Genomic DNA, 25,323 nt, shown 5'->3' on the forward strand with positions numbered 1-25,323 from the left:
TTAAATATTTAATTTTTATTCTTTATAAACTTTTTAATTTTTTTTAATTAATTTACTTTCAGCAAAATATATATTGCTGAATACTGCACAAGTTGTTTTGTGTAATAAATTAAAATGTTTCATAAATGAAATCATTTTTGGGTCACGCCTTAATGACCAAGGAAACATGTGGCTCCCGAGGTTACACAGGTTGAGAACCACTGTTCTAGATGAAGCGCAGCACATTCATTATAATTTGATATATTTAGAGGGTAACACTTCTTCTTACAGTGTTTGCAGCTACACAGGGTTTGGCGCGAGGTGCTATTTGTCACTTGATTCCGCTTTCCTGGTTTTAACCCCAAAGTGCATTACTTTACATTTATCCACATTAAACCTCATCTGCCATGTCATTGCCCACTCCCCTATTTTATCCTGATCCTTCTGTAATGATGTCTAAGTTTGTGTCTTTTACCCTCCCAATTTTAGTTTCATCAGCAAACACAGAAACATGGCTTTTAACACCTTCCCTGATATCATCGATAAACAGGTTAAACCATATGGGGCCCAGCAGAGAACACTGTAGCCCATTGTGAAAATTAGCCATTCATCAATACTCTCTGGACACATTCCTGGAGCCAGTTCTCTATCCATGTGCACACCAGGGTTAGCCCCACTACAAGGGTTACGTTTTCTTCTGCCTGAAGCTCTTCATTTAAAAAACAGGCATTGACTTTGCTGATTACATTGCAGTAAGCAAATGCCTACTTTTTAATGTGTGTGAATGATGCCTAAAGTTAACGCTGAACTCCGAACCCAAAAACTTTGCTTTTCCTTAGTGGCCAAAAGATTATTGATCTATTTTTGTGCACCAAATGCCTTATGCACACCCAAATATCACCTTGTCAATGTAGCACTGACAACACTGGCCTGTACATAGCCTGCGCAGAGAGCAGAGGAACCCAGCAGCTCCACCCACTACAGGAGGGGCGGAGACCAAACCAGTCACCCTGCACAAGGAGAAAGTGCAGCAGTGACCAGTCTTTATTACAGAAGGGGGCAGAGACCAGACCAGTCACCTTGCACAAGACGAGAGAGCAGCAGTGACCAGTCTTTGTTACAGGAGGGGCGGAGACACGACCAGTCACCCTGCACAAGGAGAGAGAGCAGCAGTGACCGGTCTTTATTACAGGAAGTCTCACGCTGGATTACTGCGCAGATCTGGAAGAAATACACAGGACTCTTGAATGAGCACAATCACTTATTCCGGAGTACAGCTTTAACTTCGGGGTATTTACTCATTTATCATGCTCAGCTTGTACTGCCCAGGTTTGTGACAGGTTTATGAAGCATGAACAGTAAATGAATAGTATCCTACATAATATATTTTCGCTGTAGATGGAGAAACGTAATACATTTTTGATATGATATAATTCTGTATTATTGATGGTGAAGTCAGCTTTATAATGTGGCAGGAGATACGCGGCGCTGATCAGTCCCTCCAGCGTGGGCGCCGTGCAATAACTGATTATTAAAGATCAAAGTGGTCTCCCTTACACACATTAATAATACATCACTCCTTTTATTTTACATACCATGGCTCTGGGGCTCCGCTGGCTGATAATAGATTTATAATGTCGGATTCTCGCCCCTTCATTTTAGGAATTAATTATAGATCCCTTGTTGTGGGTCTTTTTCATTAAATGGACTTTTCAAATTTTGTATCAGGATATTAAACTCGTGAGTCCGTTTTCTCTTGTGTATGGTGCGTTTTTAAACACAAAGTATGGCGTAGGCTATATATTTCTTGGCCAATGAATTGTTTTGTAACATTAAAGTAATCTCCCCGTTAACCGGCATCCGCAGGGGTTGGTAGATTCTGGATAAATGTATTTTCTGGTTGCTTGAGCGCTACTATTAAAAATAGGTCTAACTAATGCCATACCCCGTACTATACCCCATACCATAACATAAACTCTGTATTGGCTTCATATTAATATTGAAATGCAGTAATAAAAAGCAAATTAAGACAAATAGACACACAGTCATTTCCAGGATAAAGCATGCCACAGATCAGCAGAACAGTGAGTACACAGGGGATTTTTTTGTTCTGGTTATTTGAATACCGGTTGACTGAGAGTTTACTGTATTACGGTTTACTCCTCCTTCGATGTGGTGGCTGCATTAGTTTTCTTTTTTCAGCCTTATTTCCTTTTATTTCCACCTGGTGATCCTGCCAGTAACACACTTCCTGTGCTAAAGAGACCACGCTCACTCACTGGGCTGTTTCTACGGAGAAGCAGCGTTGTCTCTAGCACTGGAAGTGAGTTGGGGGCTACAGAATACCCCCCCTCCTCCTTTTTTATCTTTGAAATGGGGTAGGTGGGGATGTTTTGTAGTTCAGACAAGGCAGATAACATCCCTCTATTTTATATATAGAAGAAGCATCCACATAGGTAATTTACTTTTGTGGATGCTTTTATATACTTTTTCTTTTAACTTTTTTAAAATATCACCGAATGTTAAAATGCATTCAGCTCTATGCACCGCGGCACATTGCAGTTCATTGTAGCGTGTTGCAACCTGCCCCATAAAATGCAACCTGACTTACCTTTTCCCAGCACAGTTAATGTGAATGGAAACAATAGACTTATCTGCCCAATAGAGCTGGTGTGAGCAAGCCCTTGTTAAACACATAACTAGGGATGCACCGATAACGATACTAGTATTGGTGCCGATGCCAAGTATTTGGCCGATTACTCGTACTCACCCAAATTCTCCGATACCGGAACTTACAGCGGACAGACAGAGATCTCCCTCTGACTAGCAGTGCCGAGGGAGCATGGAGCCAGCTTCCTTTCCAATCAGGAAGCTGGGTGGCAGGTTTTGACCCACCTCCCGGCTTCTTGATTGGCTAGGAAGCCGGCTTCACTTGTTGCTAGGTAGCCTGGCTTCTTGACCAATCAGGAAGGCACCTCATGACCCGCCGGCTGGCTTGCTGATAGGTCAGGAAGCCAAGCAGCCTCGGGAGGTGTAGCCAATGTTCTTTTGATAGAACACCAGCTTCCCAGGCAATCAGGAAGCCGGGCAGCAGGCCATGATCCGCTGCCCAGCTTCCTGATAATCGGGGCACACGACACTGGTAACAGTACCAGGCATGAGCGAGTGCCAAAAAAATATATATATATACATCGGTACTCGATACAGAAGAAGCGGTATCGATGCATCCCTACATATAACAAAACCTTTTCAGTGGTATATGAAAAAGAGCAAAAGAGAGAACGCAAGAAAAGTTAATTGTTAGGGTTTCCATACACTTAACCCCTTCATGACTGAGCTAGTTTTTAGTTTCTGTTCCTAAATGACTGACACACTTTTTACATTTTTGCTGTGTGATTCTTCCACTGCAGCAAGTTTTGATTATTATTAGAATAAATAATTATAGTATAAAAAGATATTTATATATAAAAGTTTTATTTTCCTAATTTTTTGTACACTTTATTTTATTTTTTTTACACTTTGTAAAAAAAATAAGTGTACATTTTTTTTTTCTGTCAGTTTATATCAAGCAGTCACTATGACTGCTTAATAAATTAACTTTTTTTAATTTTTAGTTATCAGGCTGCTCCAAACTTAGGAACAGCTCATAATAACTTTAGAGACTGATCCTGACAGCATGTCAGAATCAGATCTCACTAAAAGGGTCTCTGATCGTTCCTAGACGATCAAAACTGATACATTTCACTGAAGAGATACATTTGTATCTAGTGCTTGAAATGTATCATTTAACATCGGGCCAGGCTCTCCAGCTGTCAAAACGAATAGCAGAGAGGTGAGTCACTGCTACCTCTCTGCTATCTTCAGCTGTCAGGTACGGGATAGCTATTTAGCGAACCCGTATCTGAATGTAAAGACTTAATTCTTTCATTAATGAAAGAAAGAAGCTTTTACAAAAGCTTAACTATTTCATTAATGGATGCCTCAATAGTGAGGCATTCATTAATGACTGGAACTGCTGAGAATCAGCAGTTACCAGCATTACAGAGGCTAATATAACTCGGCATGTACAGTGTACGTGGCCAGTCATATAGCCACTTTGTGACGGGACGTACACTGTACGTCTCCCGTCACAAAGGGGTTAATAGAGGAAACTTACCCAACAATTTAACGCAAATCAGGTCCTTTTGGCCCCTTCGCGGTCCGAGCTGTTTTTGCGTTTTTTGCATAGATGTTTAAATGCACATCATTTTAGGCCTGAAGATTACTTCATATTTGTAAATTCAATTAAAGCAGAGGCCCGGTAGAATATAATGGCGGCAGTTGCCATTTTTTATGTTGCATGAATATTGGCACAACTGTTTATCAAACCCAACATTTTTTGCAAAACATAGTTACTTTTAATTGTAGTGCACAAAAACACAATATAATACCAAATTTTTTAGGTAGAATATAAAAGAGGTTGTGCCAAGCAAATAGACGCTCAACATGCCAAGCTGAAAAATTGTGTGCAGTACCCCAAATTGACCATAGGTGCTGTTTTAAAAGTGTTTGCAGGTCATCATTTTAGAGTTAACCGCGAGTAATGACCCCAGAATTATTGGTCTCTTTTTTTTTTTTTACTTTATTGCTATCACAAAGGGGGCTCACAAGCCTGTCTGTACTAGCATTTTAGTGGTGACAGGTCCTCGTTAAGGAGACATTAGGGATGTGTTAGACCCCTAATGTCACCTTTGCAGCCAATTTTAGCTGATCAAGCATAGATCGTGCTTCCACACCGTTTTCCCCGGCCTCTCTGGAAACCGAGAGTGACAAAATCATCAGTTCAGGGTTCATTCAGTGGGAAGGAGATGTTGTCTGTCTCCCTTCTACCCACCAACACCTGCAATGCTGTTCCCAGTCTGCAGAAAGGGCAGCGTGGCCAGGGAAGCAAGGCAGGTGGTTTTGGGGCGGGGACAACCCGTTTTGCCAGACACTGCAAAGTCCTGAAACATTGCTGAATGAATGTCAAGAATTATTGAATGAAGATTCATAGAGGTGTGCTGGTGACATTTTTCATATCTCTGAATCCTAGCACACTCTGATTGGAAAAGCACCACCTGCTGGTGGTGTCAAAGCTTGTCCTTCCATCCTGCCCCCCCATATCGGGCCACATCCCTATACATTCCTATGAGCAATGTGCCTGTTATTGCCATCTCGTAACTCGTGACTTCTGAGGCCTGACCTGCTCTGGGCTACAGATAAAGTAGTGGGAATTAAAACAGCAGCAACCCCCTTTAATTACATCACACTGGGGCAGTGACACACCAGCTGGCCCTAGTTTACTTTTAGTCCTGAAAGCATGCCAAGCCATAGCCGCTCCATTAAAAAAAAAAAAATGCTTATTCTGGTTGGCTGGAGTTGGGCTTTAGGCGTGGCTTTGTCATGCTCGCAGCCTTTTGGTCACATACAGATAAGCCCGGCATTTTAATAAACCCTTTTTTTTTTGTGCGAGTTACCTAACTACTGAATGACTTGTCTGGGAATTAATTTCCTTCAGCCTTGATGTCAATTAAACGGTGCATGGTTTCATATTCCGAGCATCGTAGCGCAGTCCCATTCGTTGTTTCTTAATTAAAGTCTTCCAGGCAAAGGTTGAATCTTTAATCAATGTTCTACATTGTTGTCGCCATTCTCATTGAAAAGTAATAAGTGACTGACAGTCACCCCTCTCTGCAGGGAGAGGATGGGGAAGTGTGCGATCGGCAGTGTGTGTTCGCTGACTTCCCAATCAATAGAACCGACCTTTGACCGATTCATTAACCTCTTGCCGTCCGCCCGTAGTAAAAAAACGGACGATTGGCTTGAATTATGGGGATGAGTGTTTTTGACTCGCCTCATAATTCTCCTATAATTGTTACCTGGCGATCCTGCCATTAACAAATTTCCTGTCCTAGGGTGGCAACACTCAATCATCGTACAGTATCTATGGAGGAGCAGCATTGTCACGCTAGAAGAAAAAGTGTTTTTGAACTACTGAACATTTCTTCCTCTCCTCATCTCTGAAGACGTTCTGTAGTCCACAGAGAGAGCTGGGAACAATGCAACTCATATGAGTGCAGAACAGGAAGTTCTCACCTCACAAGACTTCTAGCAGGATCACCAGGTATTTTTTGCACTTATTGAGCAGCTAAGAAAATACTTTCAATTGTATATTTAAAAGACTGTTCCTCAGAGACGGGGATGCCACCACCTCTGATATTGTGCTGGGTCGTAGAGTGGATCCCAGAAGTACATTCCATGCAGACTTGCCATAGCGCTGTGAGCTTTGACCCTTACAACTGTATGGACTCCACCATAGGTCACTGACACCCCTGCCTATTTTTTGGCACTCGTGACTAGACCTGTATTTTGTTTTCACTCAGATAGTTGTATTTACATTATACATTTAGTTATTATACACTACTTAATGCATAGACTTTAACAATGGCAGACATCATATATTCTCAGTAGACATTTCCTTCAACTGGTATCTATGCCGAGTATTATTTATGGCAAGCCAGACACGGATACTTGAGTTAACATATAAGGAATTATATATTGCCTTTTTGTAAATGCACCTAGAAAGTAATTTCCTTCACACACTCAGGCAGTAAAGCGGTAATGACAACATTCCGATCACATCAGCACTGCGTTCAAATCCCTTTGACATATCTGTCTTTCTGGCGTGCGGGAATTTATACTTTTCTGTATCTTTATAGCGTTTTTCTAAATGTCATGAAATCAATATGTATTATGGTTTTCGTGACATTTAAGCACATTAAAGGTTATCTTCTTTTTTTTTTTTTTACGAGCATTACCTTACCGTGGCTTGTCTAGGAAAATTATCAGCTCCTATCTCTTTATTTTTACTTTTTTTTTTGTTGTTTAATAACCAGTTTGTCCAATGTAGAGTGCAGACTAATCCTAGAGAATGACAATTTTCTGCCCTGAGTTGGATACATATTGACCTGGGTGGCTTCTACCGGTTTTAATCTTTATAGAACAAATCTGTACTCTCCGTGTACTGACATTGTAAACCTGTGAACGGCTCTAATTCAGCAAAATGTAGACATTCTCTGGACCAAGTAATACACTTGAGGGAGATATGTCTTGCAACATTTTGCCAAGAAGAAAATTATACTTTGAAGTAGAAAGAAGGCAGCACCAAAATCATTACAAATTTTCTAAAAATGCATTTATTTCAGATTGCTGAGATTAAGTCCAACTCTAAGGCTAGGGTCACACCTAGGCGATTCAGATGCTGAGCTGTTTTCAACTGTTCATTGAAAATCGCGTGATTTTCATTGCATAGAGATGTCTATGGGATCCAAACCGCGCGACAACCGGCCAAACCTGCACCTTTTCACGCGACAGGCGATTTCATCCGTGCGGGAGGGGGGTGTATTGTGGAATCTGGCCTTGGGGCGGCAGGGAGAGTAAATCCCTGACCATAAACATACCTTGTTCTTGCAGTCTTCTCTTCCCTTCTCTTCCTTAGCAGTGGGAGGGCCGGCGATTTGCATATGAATGAGCTGCAATATTTACATATGAATGGGCCGCGGTTTATTGATATGCAAATTACCGCGGCACATTCATATGTTAATATCCCGGCCGGTACCGGGACAGTGCAGGCTGCAGGAACAGCACCAGCAAGCTTCGGAAAGAGTAGAGAGGGCTGGGGGAGGAGGTGTTTCTCTGGCCTTCCCCACCAGCGCCCACTAGTGTCTACTGTGTGGTAGTGCCGGCTCTGCTCGCTACCACACAGTAGACACTGCTCTGCACAGAGTTGGCATAGCGGACCGGCCCTGGCTGCTGTGCGGGCCACATTACAAGGTCCGGCGGGCCGGATTCGGGTGTGTGTGTGTGTGTATATATGTATATGTATGTCTATCTGTATATAGTGAATGGATAGGATGCAGTCTCTGTGATGTCACTAGTCTCTAGTGAATGGATAGGATGCAGTCTCTGTGATGAAACCAGACTCTAGTGAATGGATAGGATGCCTTTTCAGTTAAGTCATTGGTCTCCAGTAAATGCATCAACTGCATCCTCAGTGATGTCATCGGTCTCTAGTGAATGTATAGGTTGCATTCTCAGTGATGTCACCGGTCTCTAGTGAATGGATAGGTTGCATTCTCAGTGATGTCACCGGTCTCTAGTGCATGGATTGGCTGCAATCTCAGTGATGTCACTGGTCTCCAGTAAATGCATCAACTGCATCCTCGGTGATGTCCTAGGTCTCTAGTGAATGGATAGGCTGCATTCTCTGTGATGTCACTGGTCTCTAGTGAATGGATTGGCTGCATTCTCAGTGATCTCACCGGCCCCTAGTAAATGGGTAGGCTGCATTCTCGGTGATGTCATCGGTCTCTAGTGAATGGATAGGCTGCATTCTCAGTGATGTCATCGGTCTCTAGTGAATGGGTAGGCTGCATTCTCTGTGAGGTCATCGGTCTCTAGTGAATGGATAGGCTGCATTCTCTGTGATGTCATCGGTCTCTAGTGAATGGATAGGCTACATTCTCAGTGATGTCACTGGTCTCTAGTGAAAGGATAGGCTGCATTCTCAGGGATGTCACAGGTCTCTAGTGAATGGATAAGCTGCATTCTCTGTGATGTCACCTGTCTCTAGTGAATGGATAGGTTGCATTCTCAGTGATGTCACCGGTCTCTAGTGAATGGCTTGGCTACATTCTCAGTGATGTCACCAATCTCTAGTGAATGGATAGGCTCCATTCACAGTAATGTCACCGGTCTCTATTGAATGGATAGGCTACATTCTCAGTGATGTCACGGGTCTCTATTGAATGGATAGGCTACATTCTCAGTGATATATCACTGTCTCTTGTGAATTAATTAGCTGTTATCCTCGGTGACATCACTGGCCCCCGGCGGATGGACAGGCTGCACATATAGTGATGTCAATGGTCTCTAGTGTAACGAACTACATTGGATCCTAGTAAATGTATGGGCTGCAATATCAACGATGACAGTGTTCTTCAGTGAATAGATAGCCTGCACTTTCAGTGATGCCTCTGGCCTCCCGTGAATGGATAGGCTGGTATTGTCCGTGATGTTACTGTCTCCAGTGTATTGATGAGCTGCATTCTCAATGATGTCACGGGTATTTAGTGAATGGCTAGTCTCCATTATTCAGTGACATCAATGGTCTTTAATAAATAGTCTGCATGCTCAGTGGCCTGCAGTGAATGGATGACCTCTTTTGTCAGTGATCTAAATTGAATAGATTCACATGCAAATTTGCCTACAAAAAAATCAGAGGCAGACATTTTGAAAAAATTATACTTTTTCATATATGGACACCTACATAATCATCAGCTTTTACCTCTGAAAAGTTGTATAATTAATCCCGCTTTAATTAATCACCTTGTAGCTGTTTGATGTGGATTTTGTGAACCTGGTATTATTTTTAGGAATCTCAAGTGGCTGAAATCAGTCGGAATTTTCTGTGTGATTAAATGTAATCACTTGAAGCTGCTAAAGTGCCGGCATTTGCTGTGCCATTAAAAGTCTGTTTATTAGCAGAGGATAACTTGCAGAGCGTGTTGTGCGCCGGGTATTGTTCCTGGAATTAAAATGTTATCATTAGGGTGTTTTATCTACTGCTTCCCGCAAGAGCAACCTTTGCAGTGCGGGGGTAGCCCTACTGCAAGGGTTAATCTTAGGAATGCACCGATACCGAGTATTTGGGTGAGTCCTTGTACTCTCCCAAATGCTCCCGATAACGGAACTTCTGGTATGAGGAAGCCGGGCGGCGAGTCATTACACACCGTCTGCCTTCCTGTTTGTCCGGGAAGCCAGCTCCATGCTCCCTCATCACCAGAGAGCATGGAGCTGGCTTCCCAGCCAGTCAGGAAGCCGGTGGTTTGGGCGGTAATAATAATACCCTCCTGCTTCCTAATTGGCCGGCTCCATCATCGCTTGGTGAGGAGGGAGCATGGAGGCGGCTTCCCAGCCAATCAAGAAGGCCGATGGCGTATAATGACTCTCCTTCCGGCATCCTGATTGGCCAGCTTCCGACCAGTCAGGAAGCCGGGCGGCAAGTCATTACCCGCCCCCCCAGCTTCCTGATCGGCCAGAAAGCCGATTCCATGCCTTCTCATTACCTGGTGACGAGAGAACATGGAGCTGGCTTCCTGACTAATCAGGAAGCCATGCGGCGAGTCATTACACGCCGCCCAGCCTCCTTAATGGGACTTCCAGTATCGGGATTTGGTATCGGCGAGTACCGGGGAAAAAAATCGTACTCAATGCCGAAAAACCGGTATCTGTGCATCACTAGTTAATTTTTTTTTTAATAACTGGAGTTCCTCTTTAAGAACCCTTATCTGGAAAGAAGATGGCCACAATGTATCGACAATTATCCCAATAACAATGCCTAGCGACCCATAAATGAAAACTGTTAGCTCATTCCCATATCATTGCACCTTCACAACCATGACGCTTGGTCGAATACTATTGGGTAGCGGTAGCAGTGCCATGGTGGGATGGATTATCTTGGCCATGATTGTTGCTATCACTGAATTCCCACTTGCCAAATTTTTGATTGTTTGGTACTAAATAGGGATTTCAATTTTGTTTTGGGATATCTGCCCCTAGTGTATATACCAATATATTTTAGTTATATTTTTATATGTATAATGGGATTATATGGTTACACATAATCTGTGACATTTGTAAAGAGTCCTAGATTATTGATAATTACATCATTTATTGTTAGATATTGATTATTGTTATAATTGATGATTATTGTTGTTCTTATTACATGGTTATTGCTATTTTTATTTTTAGATATGGATTATTGTTATAATTGATCATTATTATTATTATTATTCTCTTTATTGTTACATTGTTATTGCTATTTTTATTATTAGATGTTGACTATATAATCATTTTTTTCAGATAATTTATTAGAACAATTCTGAGTATTAGATAATATGATTATTAGAAATCTGTCTTATGGTAGTACGACAAATGGAACTTGTGACAGATTCATGTGTGTGGCGGTGTGTATGAATCTGTCACAAAATGATCTCACGGAATGGTTTCAAAGATGCGACACAATAATGACACGTGCAACACAATTTACCCCGACATGGAAGACGTCTCATTCACCTCCACTTTCCTAACCACCAATACGGCACGATATTTTCATGGGTTTGTTGCAACAATCGGTGAAAGCGTCGCAAATAAGAATGACATGTTTGTCGCGTGGGTCAGTACTAAGAAAAATGAGGCACCGGTTTGGTGCAAGGGTTGCAACTACGTCCACACGGCCAGAAATGTGTCACCAGTGCACAATGAATCACCGTGAGTGTTATTTCTTGAATGATGACAGCTGATCTCGGTTTGTTCCCCGGAAGGAAGGAGGAGAGTTTGTGGCTAAAATGGAGATACATATTTTGAGAAATCACTCTATGGCGCCTTTCACGTGGGCGATCTCATCAGTCTGTCTGTCCGTCAGTTTTTCAAGTGGATCTTATCTGAAGCCCAATGTAACTCTATGGGCAGCCAGGTGTAAATTGCCCGTTTACATCCAATTACCCCCGACTATGTCTGGGTCCGTAAAAAGAAACCAAGTTTTGTTTTGGTGGACCTGATTGTGATGGATCGGAGACAATTGTATGTAAACGGGCATATGTCCACTTACATCCAACTCCTGATAGACCTAACATGGGTCCATACAGCTCCATAGCAGAATGGAGGAAAAAACTGAATGGGCAAAGCTGTCACAAGAGTGACGTCCATTCCATTCTGCTCCGATGAGCAGGGTATCCATGCACGGATCCCCTGCTGTTCGGAATGGACACCGCCCATGCAAAATGGTCCTCTGAGTAAGCACTTCAAAGCCTGAAACGCGTTCAAGATCTTTCCAACCATAGTACCGCGTCTTATTGGAACAAAAAAAGCTAATGGTGCCATTATCCTAAGTTTACGTGTATATACACTTCATCATAATGGCCAGGATCACCCCCACAGTGACGAGCTGGGAAAATAAAAATCTCTCTACATAAATGTTTTCAGTGTCCCTTTTCCATAGTGACAAACGTATAGTATATATAGTGTATAGCTGTATTTAGACGATAGCTGCAATGTCGCTGTTTTGCGCCCGTCACTCCTGCTTCAGTCATGAAACCCACGCGAAGCCAGTACAAGTGTTTTTATGTGTAAATGCCAACAAGCTATTCCCGTCTCAGCGTTGCTCCATTATTATTTTCTCCAGCTTTTGAAAATGTAATTAATTTTTATATGAAGTTTTTGTGGGGGAGGGGTGGTCGCAATTAGCTCTTTTTTTATGTTTGTTAGTTTTTGGGTGTTGTTTATTTCGTGACATTTCGTAGGTGTTTTATATTCTCATTATTTTAATTATTGCGTTGTTACAATTATGTCTCTGTTGATTTCTACTGCTAGGTGTTAGAATGTATAATAGAGGTGTCATTTTGTTACATAGTATCTCAACAATAGCGCTTAAAATTATAAAAGACGGGCTTCTTTTCTGTGTCTTCTAGGGGGCATAAAGTGCCCGGTGTGTAGCTTTGTGTACAGCACAAAATGGGAATTCAACAGACATCTGAAGAGCAAGCATGGACTGAAAGTGGTGGAGAATGGCAAGGAATCGGGTTGGGAGGTAAGGAAGAGGTGGAGTCAATATATGATCAAAAAAAATATATATATATTTATTATTAGTAATATTTTAATCTGGTCAACCATACACAGCAGCTATTGTGATTTGTGCTCATGCCTTCTTCTAGCACTTTGTGGTCTCCGATGATGACGTGAGTGCATTGCAGCATAGAAAACCCTTTTTGTGTCTGAGCAGTGAAGTCATTTCAGCTGATATATCTTTATTATAACATGTCTTATATAATATTGTAAGTTATTATATTATATATAATATTACTGTATTATATATTAAACCGGTTTTGGGGGGTTTTGATTCAGTATCTGATGTAATAAACCAAAACCGATCGTACCACTCCTCGGATCAGTAAGGGATTAAACCAGGTGCTCGCCGGTCACAGCATGCCCACGCTCAAAAATCAGCAGTCATTCAAATGTAGAAAAAACACTGGCCGCACACTGTATAACTGCATGCTGTCCATGCAAGCTCTGCCTACTGACACGTTTTGCCCAATCCTGGGCTTAGTTGTAGAGGTAGTCTATGACTAAGCCCAGGATTAAGTGAAACGCGACAAGGGGCGGAGCTTGGTTGGGACACATGTAGTTTCTTAAGTGCTCCAGCGTTATGCAGTGTGGCCAGTGTTTAAGTAAGTACCTGAATTTTACTTGGCTTCAGCTTCTTGCAGTCCCTATACAGCAGAGCTCAGACTAGGAGAAGCAGCACGAGAAGCCAATGCGTTATTCTCCTGGGCATATGCTATAATAAGGGACACGGTAATAGAAGAAGAGAGCAGAGTGACTGAAAGGTGAGCTGATTATTCTGCTGCTTCTCATTTCACCATCGAGTCACAGGGAGGGACAAGGCCATGGGTAGCCAAACTCTGGCCCTCCAGCTGTGGTGGAACTACAAATCCTATGAGGCATTGCAAGATTCTCACAGCCACAGATATGACTCCCGGAGAGAGATGCATCATGGGATTTGTAATTTCACCACAGCTGGAGGGCCGGAGTTTGGCTTCCCCTGGACAAGACCCTGTAAGTATAACTGAACTTCAGCAGAGGAAAAATCAGGTCCTCTGGTCTGTCAGACAGGGCTGTGTTGTGTGTGGCAGAGCTGTGCAAGTTTCAGGACTTATGGACAGAAATACACCCACATATGCATTTCATCTAGGGATGTACCGATACTGGTATCTGTGCCGATACCGAGTATTTGGGCGAGTACTCGTACTCGCCCAAATGCTCCGATACCTTTCCCGATACTAGAACTTCCAGTCAGAGGGAGATTTCCTCTGACCAGCAGTGCCGCGAGGAAAGATGGAGCCGGGAAGCTGGCTCCATGCTGTTTGGCCGTCTCGATGCTGATTATTGGCCGGGAAGCCGGCTTCCCAGCCAATCAGTGTCAAGCTGAGCAAACAAATCTGATAATATGGCGACACGACCCCCACCCTGCAGACACCTAATTGCCCTCACATAGATCCTTAGCATTCTTTAACGTACCAGTCCCTCGGCCAGATCTGCCGTTTCCTGCGTTACAGCGCTCACATGATCGGCGCTCAGCATGCTACTGCACATGCACAGGATGTCTGAATGAGAGCGCTGGGCTGTCTGCGCAGTAGCAGGCTGAGGGCCGATCACGCGGGCGCTGTACACAGGAGACGTGGGCAGATTCGGGAGAGCAGTGTCTGCCCAGCTGGCCGAGGGACTGGTACGTTAAAGAATGCTGAGGATCTATGTGAGGGGAATGAGATGCCTGCAGGGTGGGGGTCGTGTCACCATATTGTCAGATCTGTTTGGCCGGCCTCGATGCCGATTGGCTCGGAAGCCGGCTTCCCGGCCAATCAGCATCCAGCCGGCCAAAAGAATGGAGTCTGCTTCCATGGCAATCGAGAAGCTTTCCTGGCTTCCTGATTGCCCGGGAAGACGTCTCTATGCTATCGGAAGTACCGGTTTCGGTGCATCCCTAATTTCATCTGTTTTAACTGTTGTCTGGTATGTTAACTGGTATGTGCTGCAGATGCCTTCCTTGTCCTTGTCTTCACTAAGACTGCACTAACCAGCTGAAAGTTTAGAGAACAATGTGTACACTGGTCTGTATCAGTTCAGCTTGGGTGTCCCTCGTCCTGGACCAAAGAGGACTCAAACTGAGCTCCCAGTCAAAGCTATGGCACACTATCCCTTCCACCCCCCTATACCCCATTCTATCCCACAATCCAACACAGGTGCCTTTCTTGCTGGGATAATAGATTCATTCTATATTAATTAATAACGATTTAGTAATGATAAAATAAAATGTAGGCATCTTTGCGCACGTATTCTTTGTGTACTGGGGACTTGGCTCCATAATACAGATCCTACTGAAGTGGAGGTGGAGTAAATGAGCGGAGAAGTTGCTCGGAGCAGCTTAATAGAGTGGCAGAGCTGTCATAATAGATTTGATTCCGTTCCATTTTAATTTCCCGGAGTTCTTGCGTTTTGTTTTAGAACAGGCCCGGCCCGGCCAGGCAGCCAGGGGCCCCTATTGTGATGTGAAGAGAGCTTCAGGTTCTGGCACTGCAACTGGGCGCTGTAGGGCTCGTGATGAATGTGCAGCCTGTCAGGGTGTTGTCAGATAAGCCGCAGATCTGTGCTACTAAGCAGCATCTGTTCACAGTGATTAATGTGCAGACAATGCATGGAGTAAATGGCGCATCAACAGTACTTTGTGTCTAATGGTTAATGCATTGCCTTTCCTCCACAATCAGGTGTAGATGTCACTGTACTTATTGGCAGCGAACCAGCAGCATCCTTGTGTCAGAGACCTGTTAGCGAGGGCGGATGCTTAAAAGCTGAACTGCAAGCAAACAGCTAAATTCACAGATCAAATACATAAATAGGAGCAGTTACTTGCCAAAAGATTTGTATTTCTGTCCATCCAGTGCTGAAACTCACAGAGCTCTGTCACACAGCAAAGCCCTGTGTAGCCAGGCAGGAGATCTGACTTGTCAGCAGTTAGGTTACACTTCCCGGTCTTGTCCCTCCCCAACCTTTGACTTGGCAGTGAATGAGTGAGCAGTAGACTGATGAGCTCACCTCTCTGTCACTCTGTTCCCCCTTTACAGCATGAATTTAGACAGCACACAAACTGGCTCCTCGTGCTGCTTCTTCCTTTGACTGTCCAGCCCTGCTGTACAGGGACTGCGAGAGGCTGATACCAGGTCACATTCTGGTACTTACACTGCTGGTATAAAAAAAAAGAAAAATAGCATATGTGATTCCTTACCTACTTTTTTCCTGTTTATATTGATGTAGAACCTATCAGTACTTTCTGAAAGCAACTGCTCACTGGGTGGGTCATGTGATAATTTTTTTTACATCTAGATACTGTATTACAGGGGTGATCAACCTTTGGTTCTCCAACTGGGAGAAATTACAAACCCCATTTAGCATTGTAAGACTCAGGCAAGACTTTGAGAAGCAAATGCATGATGGTTTTTGTAGTTTCACCAAAGCTGGAGGGTTGAAGTTTGGCTACCCCTGTTGTAGCGGATGCTAAAAGCAATCAAAGGTGCCACATCCCCAAATCTTAGACCAATGTTTCTCAATCTTTTTTTCAAGTATGCAAATACTTGAAGTGCCTTCTAAAATGTGAATGTAAAATAACGACATGTGGCCCCATGCAAAAGCACAAACAATGGGGTCTTCCCTTCACACCATAATGCCATCCCCCTTCCCACATCAAAATCCCACCTTCAAATCAGAAGCTCCCTGCTCTCACATTAGAAGAGTGCTGTGTTTTAATCAGTACAGTGTTTTCAATTTAAAAGGACCATAGGCAGCTCCTTCATTGCTAGGATGCAAGTGGCTCCTTTCTGCCTAGTACCCTTCGTTGCTGGGATGCAGGTGGGTCCTTTCTGCCTATTACCCTTCGTTACTAGGATGCACGTGGGTCCTTTCTGCCTTGTGCCCTTCGTTGCTACGATGCAGGTGGCTCCTTTCTGCCTAGTACCCTTCGTTGCTGGGATGCAGGTGGGTCCTTTCTGCCTATTACCCTTCGTTGCTCGGATGCAGGTGGGTCCTTTCTGCCTTGTGCTCTTCGTTGCTGGGATGCAGGTGGCTCCTTTCTGCCTAGTACCCTTCGTTGCTAGGATGCAGGTGGCTCCTTTCTGCCTAGTACCCTTCGTTGCTAGGATGCAGGTGGCTCCTTTCTGCCTAGTACCCTTCGTTGCTAGGATGCAGGTGGCTCCTTTCTGCCTAGTACCCTTCGTTGCTAGGATGCAGGTGGCTCCTTTCTGCCTAGTACCCTTCGTTGCTAGGATGCAGGTGGCTCCTTTCTGCCTAGTACCCTTCGTTGCTAGGATGCAGGTGGCTCCTTTCTGCCTAGTACCCTTCGTTGCTAGGATGCAGGTGGCTCCTTTCTGCCTAGTACCCTTCGTTGCTAGGATGCAGGTGGCTCCTTTCTGCCTAGTACCCTTCGTTGCTAGGATGCAGGTGGCTCCTTTCTGCCTAGTACCCTTCGTTGCTAGGATGCAGGTGGCTCCTTTCTGCCTAGTACCCTTCGTTGCTAGGATGCAGGTGGCTCCTTTCTGCCTAGTACCCTTCGTTGCTAGGATGCAGGTGGCTCCTTTCTGCCTAGTACCCTTCGTTGCTAGGATGCAGGTGGCTCCTTTCTGCCTAGTACCCTTCGTTGCTAGGATGCAGGTGGCTCCTTTCTGCCTAGTACCCTTCGTTGCTAGGATGCAGGTGGCTCCTTTCTGCCTAGTACCCTTCGTTGCTAGGATGCAGGTGGCTCCTTTCTGCCTAGTACCCTTCGTTGCTAGGATGCAGGTGGCTCCTTTCTGCCTAGTACCCTTCGTTGCTAGGATGCAGGTGGCTCCTTTCTGCCTAGTACCCTTCGTTGCTAGGATGCAGGTGGCTCCTTTCTGCCTAGTACCCTTCGTTGCTAGGATGCAGGTGGCTCCTTTCTGCCTAGTGCCCTTCGTTGCTGGGATGCAGGTGGGTCCTTTCTGCCTTGTACCCTTCGTTGCTGGGATGCAGGTGGCTCCTTTCTGCCTAGTGTCCTTTGTTGCTATGATGCAAGTGGCTCCTTTCTGCCTAGTGCCCTTCTTTGCTAGGATGCAGGTGGCTTCTTTCTGCCTAGTGCCCTTCTTTGCTAGGATGCAGGTCGCTCCTTTCTGCCTTGTGCCCTTCTTTGCTAGGATGCAGGTGGCTTCTTTCTGCCTAGTGCCCTTCTTTGCTAGGATGCAGGTGGCTCCTTTCTGCCTAGTGCCCTTCTTTGCTAGAATGCAGGTGGCTCCTATTTGCCTAGTGCCCTTCGTTGCTAGGATGCAGGTGGCTCCTATTTGCCTAGTGCCCTTCATTGCTAGGATGCAGGTGGCTCCTTTCTGCCTAGTGCCCTTCGTTGCTAGGATGCAGGTGGCTCCTTTCTGCCTAGTACCCTTCATTGGTAAGATGCAGGCAGCTCCTTTCTGCCTAGTGCTCTTTATTGCTAGGATGCAGGTGGCTCCTTTCTGCCTAGTGCCCTTCGTTGCTAGGATGCAGGTGGCTCCTTTCTGCTTAGTGTCCTTCGTTGATAGGATGCAGGCGGCTCCTTTCTGCCTAGTTCCCTTCGTTGCTACGATGCAGGTGGCTCCTCTCTGCCTAGTGCTCTTGGCTTCGTTGCTAGGATGTAAGTGGCTCCTTTTTGCCTGGTGTCCTTTGTTGCTAGGATGCAGGCGGCTCCTCTCTGCCTAGTGTCCTTTTTCTTTGCTAGGATGCAGCCGGCACGAACCCCACCTAGAGTCCTTTGTTGCTAGAATGTGAGTGGCTCAAGCCGACTACTGTCCTAGCAACCAGTAGGTGGCCTTAGCACTGTACCCATGTAAACGTTGAACAGATGTTGCTTGCGTGCAGAGGGCATACACTGCAAGATGCTGCATACTAGGTGCTGTATTTTCATTACTGCAGTTGGATGCTCCGGTGGAGAGATTCCTTCACTTGCTGTCCAGTTGAAAGGTCCCCATTACAGGAAATGAAGAGAAACCTTTCTATCAAGCATCACATGCAGAAGTAATATGTTTTGGGATTGGATACACTTTACAGTAACCATCAACTTTGGGCTAGTGTCCACGTTTCTTCAAAAGTTCTCAGTCTAAGTGAGTTCCAGTCTCACAATCTCACTCTTGAAGTTGTATTATACTTGCCATGATCCAGTTCTAACAGAGATGTCACTCTTTGGCCACAAAGCAGATAAGTCATAAAACTATTGGGTAACTAGATCTAGTGAACTTACAGGTGGTCACCACAAGCCAAGTCGCTGTTCAAGTTTGACCTGCGAGTCACATTCTCTGCAAAAATATAACCTACTGACCTTGTAACTGAAATGCCAAGAGTGTTAATTGTCCATTAGCAACCAGCTGGTGTCTAAAATTACTGAGCTGAGAACACATGCTGTGCTCATCTCCACTATGTGACCACAGTACGTAATGAGGATGCAGGTTACATTAAACATGTGCAGACATGCCACATTCCACAAAGTAGCATTAAGCCACTTACCTTGATGACAATTCTAAAACTCCATTGGTTGCTTAAATGATCATCCCCCCTCTGGTCTTCATACAAGCATTATTAATGCACATCCGTAAAGTGGAACAATGAGTAACTTCACAAATCTACATAAATTAATTCCTGCCATGTCACAATATACAGCGATAGACGTGTTAGTGGGGCGCTGGACCCAAAACAGGAGGGATTAGATTTTAAATCCAGATTTTATTGGGAACTCCACTAGGGAAGTCAGAAATGGATAAAGATTTGGGGGTCATAGTAGACCACGGATTGAACAATAGCTTGCAATGCCAGGCTGCGGCAAACAAAGCGAGCAGAGTCCTGTCTTGTATTACAAAGGGAATGTACTGTAGAGACAAATCTATAATGTTGCCACTTTATAGATTACTGGTTCGGCCTCATCTGGAGTATTCGGTCCAGTTTTGGTCACCAATCCATAGAAAGGATGTCCTGGAGCTGGAGAGAGTCCAGAGAAGGGCAAAGAAACTAAGTAAGGGGCTGGAGGATCAAAGCTATGACACGAGGTTACTAAACTTAAACTTGTTCACGCTGGAAGTGAAGCGATTAAGAGGGGACATGATTTTGATGTACAAAATGTCTAGTGGTGATGGCAACATCAGCACCAAACCTTTTACAGTAAACTCCGTAACAAGGACCAGAGGCCACCACCTAAAACTGGTGGAGAAAAGATTTAACCACAAAGGGCGTAGGGGCTTTTTTCCAGTTAGAGCGGGTAAAGTCTGGAACTCGCTGCCACAAGAATTGGCATCAGCTGAGAGTGTGGAATCATTCAAAAAGCATTTAGATACCTTCCTCAGAGACCGCAACATACAGGGGTACAGGTACTCTTAAAAACAAGGGCACACAGGGACTCGTGTACCCACATACAAATGCACAATCACATACAGACACACAAAGGTTGGACTTGACGGACCTGTGTCTTTATTCAACCTCAAATACTATGTAACTATGTAGTTCTCTGTCAGCCAGGGTATGCTCAGTGGTCCCCAGAGTAATCTGAAGAATGTGGGAAGGAGAAGAGCACCATTTGACTGCACCGACAGAAGGTCGCAAAAACAAGCTAACACACTACAGGGGCTTACTGGCCCTCCTTCATCAGGGCTTATGTGCTAAGCAGTAATAATTACATGATATCTGGAATAGTGTATTAATGGATCTGCTCAGCGTGCCAGTCAGCCACAATAAAGCAAAACAAACGACAAACGCACTCAACAATTTGTTACCAGTTATACAGTAAGGTGCACACGAAATGGGCTTTGAACAGTATTACAGTAGAAATGCATCATGGCACACTCACAAACTAGCATGTAAAACAACTTGTCTCACCACTAAGGACAATGACAGAGGTTTGGATACACGTCTTCTGCAAAGGATGTGTAAGCCGCACTGCGGCGCCAAGGCACCTCTTATAGTGCACCTCTTCTGCCCCATGTGCTCCAAGATGGAGACTCTCATAGTTTAGAGTTAGGACCGCACTATAAGAGGTGCCTTGGCGCGGCAGTGCGGCTTACACATCCTTTGCAGAAGACGTGTATCCAAACCTCTGTCATTGTCCTTAGTGGTGAGACAAGTTGTTTTACATGCTAGTTTGTGAGTGTGCCATGATGCCTTTCTACTAGTCAGCCACAATATACACCAAAGGCAATTTTTTTTGAATGCCGTCCTTTGCCTGTTTTTGTAACTTTGTCCTCACTGACACAATGCCATTAGTCTGCTGCATGCAGGAGGAAGCATTTCCCCAGTCTCCTCTTCACCAGCGATCAGACTGCAATATTGTAACTGTGTACCAGGTTGCAAGGTGAGAGGCTGCGGCAGATGGTGACCTTGGATGATGCGTAAAGATAGCTCAGTCCTTCTGGAGAGAATATCAGACATTGTCAGTGGGAGTACTGTGATCTCTGTGAGTGGTAATAAATACCTGGAAGCATTATGTATACACATCGCTTGGCATGCATGGAATTAACATGAAAAATATATATCTGATGCTAGGTCCAGTTTAAAAGGCAGCTTGGGAAAATCTAGGCATAGTTTTACCTGCAAATAGATTGGGCAGTAATGTACAAATATTGGTTATTATGGCATCATGGAAGAGACACAACCTACTTCTGGGAATTTTTGCCACTGGGACCTAGTGGGTGACACAGCACGCCAGTGACCCACGCAAATACGAAGGTATCTCTTTGTTCTGAAGTTAGCTTTTAAGTGAGCTAACAATTCTCTAGCTGTGTGCTCTTTAACCAGTTGCCGTCCGCCCGTAGTAGAAAAACGGACGGACGGCACTGTCGCATTCGCGGGTTGCCGTCGCATTTCTTGCCTGCTTAATGTTTATGAAGCTCTTCTTTGTGTTTATAATGTGCGACATTCAGCAGCTGGTGGATGTGACCGAGGAGATCTCAACGCAGTTCCTTCATATCGCTGAAGCCGAAGCAGATGCTCAGGGAACGCAGACAGCTGTTGCCGCTCTCCAGGATTTGAGATACACCTCGGAAACCAGTAAGTGGAGCATGAAGTTCAGCCTTCCTGGGCCCTCCCATGAATAATTAAGAGTGAGAAAGTAAATATCGGCACTTGTGTATTAGAACTGCAGACTGTTTGTTGTTTCACCAGCACTTAGTGTGTGTTGAAGGCACGTGCTTGTTTAAAGTTGACACTTTTTGTTGACCTATAAAATGTTTGCTCTGTCCATCTTGTCACTTGGTCATGTCTTCCTGGCCCTGACCACTTCTACTGGGTGCCATGTGTAATCTCTACCCAGAGGAATAACATCCCGTGGTGGTAGGGATGCTGAAGTTCACAAAATAATTGGGATTATCCCAATTTGGCTGCAAAAGTGGAAATATGCTTAGTGCAATTGCCATGTTTGGCCATTGTTGTCTAAGGCTGAACCTGTGTCATGCTCTAGCTGGAAGATGGACTGCAGAAGAACAGGACCCATGAAGTGCAAAGCAACAGGTTCACTTTTTTAACAAAACATTAGAGATGTCCGGATACTGATACTAGTATCGCTATCGGGACCGATACTGTGCAAATTCAGGAGTACTTGTACTCCTGAGAATACCCCGATACTAATGTCCGATACTGGCTCTTGACATTTTTTAAACAAATTGGCTGCCGAGGTCCTGCGCTTTTGTAGACCTCGGCAGCCTGCTGGGAACCTGTCGGTAGCTGTCCTTGGCAGTGCCTGTCCGGCTCCATATCTCCTTCCCGGCACAGGGACAGCCACGCACGGAACAAACAGTCCCAGAGCCGGCAGAAGACCGGTCGCCCGATCGTTCAGCCCGGCGTCCAACCGCAGCGCCTCACAAGCAGCCTGGTGACATCTGTACACTCCCCTGGTGCGATGCAAACGCAGCCTGGTGACACCTGTTCACTCCCCTGCTGACATTGAAGCGCAGCCTTGTGACATCTGTTCACTCCCCTGGTGAGATGCAAACGGAGCCTGGTGACATCCGTGCACTCCCCTGGTGAGATGCAAATGCTGCCCTGGTGAGACCCAAAAGCAGCTAGGTGAGAAACTGCCTTAAAATCACTGGCCTGTATTGTTTTATAAAAAATTTCACATGTCCCTTTAAGTAAAAGCATTGGTAATTGGTATCAGAGTCTACCTGAGGGAAAGTACTTGTACTTGGTCTTTAAAAAATGCTATCGGGACATCCCTACAAAACATAAAGAAAAAAACTGTCAGCTCAACTTTCTTACCATACCTTCATTCTCTCACTGCTTTATTTGGCCACCAGGAGTGAGGAATAGTTAGCCCTGTGTAAGCTCCAAATTTGAGAGCTTACACAGGAGTAAGGACGTTCCCCTTTGACATGTGTCAATCTGGTTTTCTGAGCTACCAGTCATCAAGCACCAGCGTTGCCACATGGGCAGTAGGAGAGCGAGTCAAATGCTCTCCACACTCAGAAATTCAAGGTATTTCTCTTTTGTCCGTTGAGGGACACAGCTCTGAAGAATTCTGAGGCATAGGGTTATTCTGCTGCCTCCAGGAGAAATGGACACTAGGCAAAAATATGAAAAGCTTTAAGGACATAACCCCTCCCACCTCACAGCTGACAGTTTTGCTTATTGTCCTCAGGAGAACAGATGCCTCCTTCTCTTCTGGTTTATTATTTTGTTTCATTAAAGATTCTACTACTAAGAGCTGCTACTTATTCATACCGTATATTAACCCCTTCATGACTGAGGCCTTTTTTTCATTTTTTGTACCCATGTTATATTCCACATTTTTAGGCCGGAAAATTACTTAAAACCCCCCAACATTATATATTTTCTGAATGCCAAGATCCTATAGAATAAAATAATCAGTCACAAAGGGGTTAAATCCTGGAAGTCTCTCTAGTTGTTATGAATCGGGTAGTTTCTGGTCTCAGTAATTATGCTTTGCCCTGCGGTCCTGTTTTCATCATTTAATAGTCAGGACAATATTACCTGGTGATTCCTGTTATGTCGGGAACAGGGGCATGGGGGGGTTAGCAAAATAAAAAGTTTTTACCTCTTGTTTATAAGGTTGGGTGTTTTCCTTCCTCTTTATTTTAATTGGCCTGTCTGCTTTTAGACCCCCATTTGGCTAAATGCCTTTTTATGTGAATTTTGTCTCCATTTTATTTAGATTTCCCGCTGTATCGTAAAGGCGGGGACTTCAATTTGATGACGCACTTTTTTTTTTTAATCTACTGCACATGTGCAGCCCATTTTCCTTGTGTCCTCATAGCAGTGTATTGCGTTTCTATCAGCAGTGAAAGGAGCGGTTTTTAGTGTGCTTCTTTTCTTCATGTCGCTTATTGGGGAGAACAGAGATCTCCTGTTTACTTTAACTATTCCACAGCCATTCTTCGATTATTCTGCTGTCTGCAGCAGGTAGTTGCGGTAGCAGGGCACTGTGTGAAAGTGAGTATTTTCCTTTCCTATTTTGTGTCTTACTGCTGGTTTTATTTAGAAGCTTGTGACATTTGTGCTTTACATCGGTGTCACTAATGTTTCTGTTTCTTCCAGATAAGTGGTCTGTACCTTACAAGACCTCTGAGGTGTTGCTGTGGTGACCTGTGATTGTTATACTTTATGTACTTGACAAGTTGGCCACATTGGGGAGCACTCTTCTTTATTTCTGCTCAGGCTTACTGGGAAAACATGTTACTGTTTATTTCCCTCCTCCTGCCTGACTACTGATGATGTAGTTTTCACTCAGTAAGGAGCGGCAGCGCTCATGAAAGTTATACAACGGTCAGACATTGGTGACACTTTTCTAGGTGTCTGGGGCGTGCACTCTTTCCTTCCTTGATTAAGGAACATAGCACATAGGAATCATCTCATGTATACAAGAATACAATACACCTAATGTATGCTTGTCATATCCACCATGCCATTTAATTGATGCAGTACCTGGGCTGTGTCAGATTCATTCAGCATTAGATAGACTTGGTTGCCTTCTTAATTGAGGCTGTGCGTTCCTCTTTAAATTTAGAGGATTTTGCTGTTTTTTCTACTTCTGCAATTTCTAGTCTTGGTGCACATAAACCTGAGCTTGTCTGCAATTTTTGATAGGGTTTTATATAAGGATTGGGAAATTGTGGATAAGCAGCTTCTGGTTCCTAGACACTTTAAATCTCTCTATTCTTTTCTGGAAGATTTTGTTAAAAAAAACATTTATCCGTTAACTGGTTCAGCTCTTCAACTATTATTGGCTACGGTCCTTATTTCCCAGACTTTTCCTTGTGTTTCTAGCTTAAGTGTTGGTCAGCGGAACCCCAGTGCTAAAAGGGACTTCTGCTTTTACCGTACATGAGTGGTCATCTTTTTGAAGTTATCATGGATTAGATATTAAAAAGCTGCGGGAGGTAAAAGTGAACGCTTACCTCAGATGTGGAAAAATAGGGATCGGCATTGTAAGCCTGCTCCTTCCTTTTACGTCTTTTATACGTTCCTTTAGTTTCCAGTTTCAAAAGACGTCTTACACTTCCACATCTTTGGACCCTCTAGACATCCTTGGTCATTTTAAAAAGTCTGCGTTAACACGAAGGTCTGCTCCCACCTTTTCTTTATCTTGTGTGGGGGGGCGCCTAATTGAATTTGCAGAGACGTGTGAAACTCAAATTTCAAAATATATTTTCATCTTCCTCCACCTCCTCCTCCTCGGTTCTC

General features: G+C 44.2%; 1 protein-coding gene across 1 annotated transcript in view; it reads left to right on the forward strand.

The window, feature by feature from the left end:
* Window positions 1–25,323, forward strand: part of ZFAT (zinc finger and AT-hook domain containing) — a 159,278-nt gene that overhangs the window by 122,194 nt on the left and 11,761 nt on the right. Inside the window, exons 14-15 of the mRNA XM_018554003.1 lie at window positions 12,528–12,646; window positions 21,552–21,675. Of these exons, the coding sequence (XP_018409505.1) occupies window positions 12,528–12,646; window positions 21,552–21,675 (243 nt within the window). The remainder of the gene's footprint in view (window positions 1–12,527; window positions 12,647–21,551; window positions 21,676–25,323) is intronic.

This window comes from Nanorana parkeri, unplaced genomic scaffold (assembly GCF_000935625.1).
Source record: "Nanorana parkeri isolate BGI_ZX_2015 unplaced genomic scaffold, ASM93562v1 scaffold138, whole genome shotgun sequence".
NCBI lineage: Eukaryota > Metazoa > Chordata > Amphibia > Anura > Dicroglossidae > Nanorana > Nanorana parkeri.